Genomic DNA, 8728 nt, shown 5'->3' on the forward strand with positions numbered 1-8728 from the left:
GGCTGTGAGAGATCTTGCGAGGAGAATATTGGAGTTCAGCTGGGTCCCAGAGGAGGTAGCCTGATCACTTGCTATTTGGGGAAAGAAGCCTCTCCAAAAATATCATCTTCACACACATGAAAAAACCATTTCCAAAAATGCAAATCACCACAGTCAGACACAAAGCCCGACCAGTCGTTGGTACAAACCAAGAATGCTGATGAGCATCTCAACACAAACAAACAAACAACAAAAAACCTCTCAATTCCTCAAACCACTTCTCAACACTCTCCAAGCCACTTGCAGAATTTTAACACCAAACCTGTTCTTTATCAGATGCAATCAGGGAAGCAATGCCAGGGGGGGGACATGGAGATCCCTCTCCAGGCATTATTCCTGGATTTGCTCTCACAGCTGGGAAGAAAGAATCTGCATTTCCTCTCTCACACCAGTGTCTGGATAACAGAATCTGCATTTCCTTTCTTACAGAATCTGGATAACAGAATTTGCATTTCCTCTCCTACAGCACTGTCTAGATAACAGAACCTGCATTTCCTTTCTTACCCCACTGTCTGGATAACAGAATCTGCATTTCCTTTCTTACAGAATCTGGATAACAGAATCTGCATTTCCTCTCTGACACCACTCTCTGGATAACAGAACCTGCATTTCCTCTCCTACACCACTATCTGGATAACTACCACCCATTTAAAATGCCACATGAAAAATATTTGGAAATCTACTCACTGAATTAATTAAAAAGTTCCCACAGAAATTCATGCTCACACATAACTCAGTGTTCAGAACAAACATTCTCTGCCAAGGGAGGAAAAAAAAAACCCTCTGCCCCATCTGTACCCCTGCCTTGGCCAGTCCTCAGAGGAAAGGAACTGTAAACATATTTTAACAAAATAAATTAATTACTCTAGGAGTTAAAATCTCCTGGCTCCTGACGCCTTCAGACAGTTTCTTATCTCTGCTGAGCAAACAAGGTTAAACATGACAAATATTGTGCCTCCTTGTGAGTAAATGTTGTTTTGTTTACTTTGGGGTTTTTTAAACGACAGTAAGTCACAGCTCATCACGTAACAGTCTCTCAAGAATGCTGGGGGAAAAGCATTTGTTCTCATTCCAAAATGTGTGGAAAAATAGAAGGGTCTGACTGGTGTTTGTTTTTACAGGACTGGCCAGATAGAGCCAAGTGAGGAAGGCTCACTGCCTCTTCTGCCATGTTCACAACTGAATCACCAGTGAGCACAGGAAAAAATCCACTCCCTTCCCACCACCAGCACTAGAGAATCCATCTTATAAATAATTATTAACTGCATTAAGATATTAAATCACGGAAAACGCTCTGTATTGATTTTGTGGGGCTCTTTAGGCTCGTCCCTACCTACATTTCAGATGCATCTGTTCAATGGCTTTGATTTTTGCAGACAATAATTGTTCCTGCTGATATTCCTGAGTGCCACACAGAAAAGGAAATATTGCAACTGTCACCAGCCAGGGCCATCAGAGGCCTGGCAGCTGCTTGGCCAGGTCCTACAGAAAACCCCTCTGTGCTCAGCCTGGAGGCCACTCACCCCTCAGGCTCCTCGGCATCCACGAGCCAGAATTAACTCCTTCCTTCAGCTCTGAACCCCTGCTGGTGGCAAGGCCATAAACCTGAATTTTCCCAGAGCCCAATGGAAAGCCAAGAACGTTGGGATTGCAACCTGCACCTTGGAAAAGTCTAATTAATTTAAAGACTTCAAAAAGAAAAAAAAAATAAATCTGTGGTTTGGAAAATCCAGGAGGCAGCTTGCTGTTTTCCAGTTAGCAGCATGGTAAACAACATGCCAGCAGCACACTCTCCAAGTGTGAGCAAGGTGTTAAAATCAACGCTGGGGGTCTCAGAGCCAAGAGATTGCCACGGATACTTGCACCAGAAAACATCCCAGGCAAAGGCTCTGCTCAGACTCATTCTTTAAGGCCTGGATGTGAAAAAACCAAACAAGTGTACTAATTTAACCATGGTAATAGTCTAATTACACCCAACAGAACACCGATGTGTTTGAAGCTCACCATGCATTTAATCAGCTTTTACAGTACAAAGCCTGCTCAGTAATAGCTCTGGAGCAGCAGCTGCCCCAGTTTAAATCTGCTGCAGGCTGGGCTCCAGCTCCTGCTGTTTTTTGGAGCAGCTGATGGAGTCACACAGAGTCTGATGGACACAGGAGGGCTGGGTCTTGAGACCTCTCTGAATGGCTCTGGAAATGCACTGAAATGATCAAAGTTTCCTCTAAACTCACCCAAACGTGCCTGCTGATGGGGTTTGGACCAGAACTGTTAGAGACAGCCTCACACAAACGAACCAGGTAAGCTGAGCTCAAACTAAAGGACTTTGGAAGTAGGGCACAGTTATGATTTTATTGCTCCTTAAACTTCACCTGTTCATTCCTTTGCCTTCTGAGTGGCTGCTTTTCAATCACGATCTAAGTAATGTTTATTAATTATTAAAATTAAATGTGGCCGAATTTATTTTGCCACTTTAACATTCCCATGAGCTAGGGCTGTTCAGAAAAGATGTGAACTTTCCCAAGTCTCATACTTAGGTCAAAAAAGACATTAGCAGGTCCAGAGGGAACACAACCACTGAAGGAAGGAACAGGTGATTTTTCTCCCTTAACTAACACAACTCTGGCCCAGCAACTCAACTCAGATTCTGCACCACGAACGATGAAAAACAATGCATGGCAATAGTTCCATTAAATCCTGCATGTGCAAGATGGAATTGAAAAATCGCCCTCCTGCTACTGGCAATTCACAATATGGCAGACAGAGCTGCAGGATGTCATTTTGGCAGGATTTGAAATAAACCTGTGGTAACCATTGTGTATTTTATGTGTGTGCTAGATAGCTTGGAACCAATGGGCATTTGCCCTGATCATGCAGAATTACAGCTGCTGTAGGAATTCATCAGGAAATGTTTTGGTATAATACTTCCTTCCTGCAGCAGGGAATGGGTGTTTGTAATGGAAATTCTCCTACAGTACATTTTTATGTCTGCCACAACCTATTTACTTTAGGAGATGTGGGAATACAGAAATATTCTACAAAGTGTAAAAGAGCTAAAGACCACCTGAGCACAGAGGGCCCTTTCAGAGCGCACCAGTGTGACAGGGTTTGAACTCCATGGAGCTTTCACAAAAACACAGCCGTGCCCTAGGAGTTCTGAAAGGACCTCTAAACCAATTAGTTACATTATTAATTAGCTAATAGCCTGCAGTAATAACCCAGCTGGCTGGAGGCACAAAGCTGTACTCATGGCAGCCACCTGAAGTTCATGAGAGCATCTTCTCCCCAAGGCTGAGGGCTCTGGGCTCAGAGCTTGGCTCCAGTTTCAGATGACCTGTGAGTGCCTCCCTTGGACCTGGGGAGCCCTGGGTCCACTCCAGCCCTGGGGGGCCCTGTGCCCACACTTTGAACCAAAGTGTAAACCTCCCAATGGAGAGGCCACTCTCAGCCACAAAAATAGTTTATTCTGTTTGGTGTATTTGGTCCTTTAAGCAACTTCTTATCAGGACTTTGTAATCCTATCTACTTCCTATCGAGGCACTAGAAACTGGAATTGCAGCAGCAATTTACACCACACAGAGGTCTGAGCTTTTCCCTGACCTCCTCAGCCGAGTGGCAGCACCTTACCCATCGTGATCACCACCAGGCAAAATCTGTTTGTCCCATTAAAGGATGTGAAGGAGCCCCACGTGTCCAGGGCTCCACCAGTGTAAATCTCAGGGAAACAGAGCCCTTCACACCACTGCAACACCCCAGGGTGGAATACTCAGTCACCAGCCACTCAGAAAGCCAGAGTCACTTCTCAACAATTTCATATATTAACTAGGAGAAATACTTCATCCTAGTTTGGGGTTTACATCCTGAAAGATAATTTAAGGATTTTAAAAGAAATCACCAGTGGTTCCAACTCCAAGCAACTGATTTCTCCCTCTACAAAGTGGGTTTTTTTTCATACAAGTTTCAATGTTTTTTGAGATTATAAACTGCAAGACAGCAGCCCCAGCAAGGAAGATGAATTACAAAGACAGACTACTGTAATTTGGCACCAGTAACATAAGGCCAGAAAAAATAACAGAGCAAGTGCATTAGAAGTTCAGGATCACAGGCAAAACAAAGAGTTTGTAGCAAAAAATTTTATAAACAGCTACAGCCAAAAAGAACATCCTTGGGACAACTTCACAGCCCCCAAGGACAAACCCTGACAGGGAATGGCAATCGAGCCAATATTCATTGATTAAAACACCAAAACCCATGGAAATACAGAAAGGGCACTAGAAATGGGAAACACCACTGCACAGCACTGACCCACATGGGGAGTCTGGAGTTCCTAGCTCAGAGACCACGAGGCAGCTCCAGCAGCAACCAAAAACCCTCCCAAGGAGCTGCCCTGGAGGGCCCCAGTGGCAGGTCAGCCCCTGTTAGGAGACTGTGCATGTCTGAAGGACATTTCAGACCAAAAACCCGCCCAAAGAGCTGCCCTGGAGGACTCCAGTGGCAGGTTAGCCCCTGTTAGGAGACTGTGCATGTCTGAAGGACATTTCAGACCAAAAACCCGCCCAAGGAGCTGCCCTGGAGGGCCCCAGTGGCAGGTTAGCCCCTGTTAGGAGACTGTGCATGTCTGAAGGATATTTCAGACCAAAAACCCTCCCAAAGAGCTGCCCTGGAGGACTCCAGTGGCAGGTTAGCCCCTGTTAGGAGACTGGGCATGTCTGAAGGATTTTTCAGGCCATACAAACTGCACAGGGAGAGGATAAATCTTATTTGACAGCACAAACACCACCAATTTCTTTGAACCATACTGCTCCATTTTCTCAAGCTACTTTTAAATAAGAGTTTGGAGTCTGTTCTCCCACAGGGGCCCATTTCCCATCAATCCTTTATTCAGATTTATTTTCCTGACAAGCAGCAGATTACAATAGGGTGAGGGATCCCCACCCCAAGAGCTGTCCAGTGGGCCAGGGGGACCCCAGGCACTGGGCAAAGCTCTCAGATACCCAAACTGCACGTGGACACACGTTCCTTCATTGCCCACCCTCACCTGGCTCAAGGCTCACTCACAAGCTACTTTTCCTTATTTTATTCAATTTTGGAAGTTTTTAGACTAACCTGTTTTGTAAACCCACCCTTTCCCTTGTTCCCTGGTGCCTTTCCCCCCTCTCTGAGCTCAGGTTTTCCCTTCTCTGGAGGAGCAGAACTGTGGCTTTCCCCATCCTCCTCCCCCTCCTCGGTATTTTTACCCTTTGTGTCCTTCTGTCCCCCTCCCAAATGAGCCCATCTCAAACCCACACTGCCCAGGCATTAAAGACAGGCAGAGGAAGACCAAGGCAGTAGAAACCCTGTCACTCCATCTTTCCTACCAGAAAGTGACTCTCTGGTGCAGCCTTTAGAGAAGGCCAGAGCTTTGTGTTCCCTGCCAGCTCTTCCTTCCTGCTGTGCTCTGGGAGGTTTGAACCAAATCTTCAGAGTTTTAAACTGCTAATTCTGTGTCAGACAGGATGCAGGCAGAGGGCAAGCACGTGAGGATCACCCACAGAGACAAAACCTCCCAGTGACCTCTCCTGGGGAGCAGGGCAAAAAGAAAAAGGAAATAAAAAAGAGTTTCAGGGCAATACCAGGTCACTCCAGAATGAAGGCCCAAGGAGCTTTCTCCCCTAAAACCTGACCAGATCAGGCTTGAAGATACACCACACCAAGTCATCTCAAAACCACAGCACCATCTGACCAGAGCCAGCACTTCCCACTCGGTGTGAAATCCTGCTGAAACATAAACTCAGCTTTATTTCTACAGAGCGTGGTGGCAGAGCCCTGAGGGAGAGCCAAGACTTCACCAAGGCAAGTTTTGCACAGGAGCAGCCCAGGGATGCTGGTTCCAACCTCTCCCTGGTTGGTGGGGAAGCAGTGATTTCTGAGAGCTTGGAGCTCAGATGAAGAGACAGTGAATGTTTACAGCAAATAGAAGATACGTCTGAGCCAGAGCAGCTTCCAAATTTCTGATTTTAGCCTCACAGGTTGCTGTTTGTCCTTGCCTTCCTCTAGTGTGGAAGGCAGCAAGAGCATCCCCAAAGGCTGTGTTCTTGCTGGAATTCTGAAGGCTTAGTCCAGCTTACACCAACAAACACTGCCATCCTTCCCAGCCTGGAAAGGTTGTTTGCAGTGAAAGTCACCGACCTCTGAAGCAATGAAACTCCAGATTTTCCCCTTGAAGTGGCTGTAGGTGCATTTCAGCACCACAGAGCTATCCACTCTGAGCCAGCGCCAAACCCCACCGTGCCTTCACCTCCCATCAGTTACAGCCCAAACAGAAACCCAAACCTTGATGCCTCTTTTAAATGCATCTTTAGCATTTATTTAACGGGGAGGATTCCATTCCTCTGCCCACAGAGCCAACACCAAGAACTCTTCCTTCTCAACCCAGCCAAAACTTTGCCAGGGCTCGGTGCCCACAGAGCAGCTGTGGAGCCAAGGGCTCTGTGGCATCCCACAGCCAGCACTGCCTTGTGTCCCCTCACATCCGTCCCAGTGAAGAGCAGGCCTGAGTTCAAATTCCTTCCCAGAGTGCATTTTCTTCCAGAGTATGAGCCCTTCAAAGGACACACAATTATTTTTTTACTTGACTTTGAAGGTAGCACCTGTCTTTCCCAAAATATTTTGGTCACAAATATTTCTATCAGTAAATAAATTAATCAGGAATATTGAGAATACAGGGCTGTTCTGTTTTTGTTTTGTTTTTGTTTTTTTTTTTTTGCCAATGGAATAAAAATATTTCAAAAAATGCTGTTGAAGCAGAATCCATTATGAACTGCAAGATAATGCACAGTCCAAAAGTTACATCAGAGTATTCTCAGTCCTGCCAAATGCATCTTTACTGAAATTGTTTAGTGGGAAGAAGGTGATGCATCATGCCATTATTTGAAATGTACCAAATATTTCTGCAGTAGGGCTTGCAACTGTAAGAGTGAAATATTACACACATATTGCCATCTCATGGATACTACAAACACTTGTTTAAAATTCCAAGAACGCAATCCCTGACAGAAAAATACGCAGAATCCACAGCAAATAAAATCGTAAAGATTTACAACGTGAAAGCAGGAACTTCACATTTGAAACAGTCCAAAAATCTGCCTCAGATTCTCTCGTAGTAGTTACTATTTTTATGACTTGGCTCAGACTTGCTTTAATCTCTTTATTTAGGGAGAAATTGCAAGCTTGCCAACTCCAGCAAATGTTAAGTACTTCAGTAAATTCCCCATCAATATAGGTCGTGCATTCGAGGGAACAAGACTGTGGTGAGTAAGTTCTGCTCCATCTCCTCCAAAGAGGATTTCAGAGTAAGGCAGCGATGGGAGAGAGAGATAAACAACGTGGCTAAGCCCCTCGTTCAGCTCCATCCTCCTCTCCAGACATCTGTCCACAGCGTGTTGTGCCGGGATTGAGACGTTCTGCCATGCAGCTCGCCCAGCCTGCCGTTATCCCACATCCCTTTGGTGGGAGCAGGCGGGAGAGCAAACGCTCTGCCAAGGCACTGCACCGTCACTCTTCCATTAAAGTTCGGGAACAGCACGGGGCGAGTTCCAGCGAGTCAGCAAAACCGCAGGAAACCCAACAGATGCAGAGATACCCGAGTATGGAGGATGGATTCACAACCAGCCCGAATAGCCTGGCCAGGCTTTCCGGAGCACCTACACCGAATTGCCCGAACCCACCGAGTCCTGCCAAGCCCCGAGTTCCGCTCTGAAAGAGAACTTGGCAGCCCACAGACCAAACCGCGGATCCTTCCTCAGGCTCGGCTCTCTCCCCAGAGGGCTCGGACCAGCGAGCACACAAGTTTCGGGTCCCTGCCCGCCCTTCCCCGGGCGGGACCCGCGCTGTGCCCGCACGGGGGGACAGCACCGGCGCTCCCCGCGGAGCCCCGCGCCCGGAGCCGCGCTCAGCCGGGCGGTGGCCGCCTCTCCCCGAGCTCCGGGGGCTGCGGAGCCCCGGCCCTGCGGCTCCCGCCCCGGAGGGTCCCCGGGCCGCCCCTCCGCCCGCAGCGCGGCTCCGACAGCGGCGGCAGCGCCCGCCCGGCCGGGAGCCGAGGGCACCGCGTCCCCGCGGCCGCCAAGGAGGGGCGGGCGGCCCCCGCTGCCGCCGCGAGCCGGAGGAGGAGGAGGAGGAGGAGGAGGAAGGGGGAAGGCAAGGGAAGAAGCCATTACCAGAGTTTTGTTCCCGTTCTTGCTGAGGGGGCCGCGGAAAACTCCCTTGATGTTGCGAAAGTGGCCGTTGCTGAGATGCGCGGAGCTGATGACAATGTAGTAGCACTCCATGGGGCCGGGGCCGCCTCCTCGGGCCGGGCTCGGCGGGGCTGGGCGGGGAGGGCCGGGGCCGGGGCCGGCGGGGCCCCGGGGTGCGGCCCCTCAGGCGCGGCGCGGCCGCGGCAGGAGGATGAGGAGGATGAGGAGGATGAGGAGGATGCGCGGCGGGGCGGCCGCGGCGGAGCCGAGCGAGCTGCCGCCGCCGCTGGCAGGCATAGTGCTATTATAGCGAGCAGCCTTGCCGGTCGGCTGCACTGAGCCAATGGCAGGGAGCCACTGGGCTGGCACCGAGCGCTGTCAGAGGAGGACATCTGTCACACGCCGCCTCCACCGCCACCCACCGCCCCACGCCCCGCTGCCCCCGCCGCGGACGGGCCGGCGGCAGGTAAAGGGGGACG

The 8728-nt window shown here is 49.2% G+C and overlaps 1 protein-coding gene across 1 annotated transcript in view; it reads right to left on the bottom strand.

Annotated features, from left to right (window-relative positions):
- The window catches only part of ZNF804A (zinc finger protein 804A), a 74848-nt gene extending 66457 nt beyond the window's left edge, over positions 1 to 8391 (bottom strand). The window contains exon 1 of the mRNA XM_030233149.2: positions 8232 to 8391. Coding sequence (XP_030089009.2) covers positions 8232 to 8342 — 111 coding nt within the window. The 5' untranslated portion in view covers positions 8343 to 8391. The remainder of the gene's footprint in view (positions 1 to 8231) is intronic.
- Positions 8392 to 8728: the final 337 nt, after the last annotated feature.

Source organism: Serinus canaria, assembly GCF_022539315.1.
Source record: "Serinus canaria isolate serCan28SL12 chromosome 7 unlocalized genomic scaffold, serCan2020 HiC_scaffold_29, whole genome shotgun sequence".
In the NCBI taxonomy this organism is placed as follows: Eukaryota; Metazoa; Chordata; class Aves; order Passeriformes; family Fringillidae; genus Serinus; species Serinus canaria.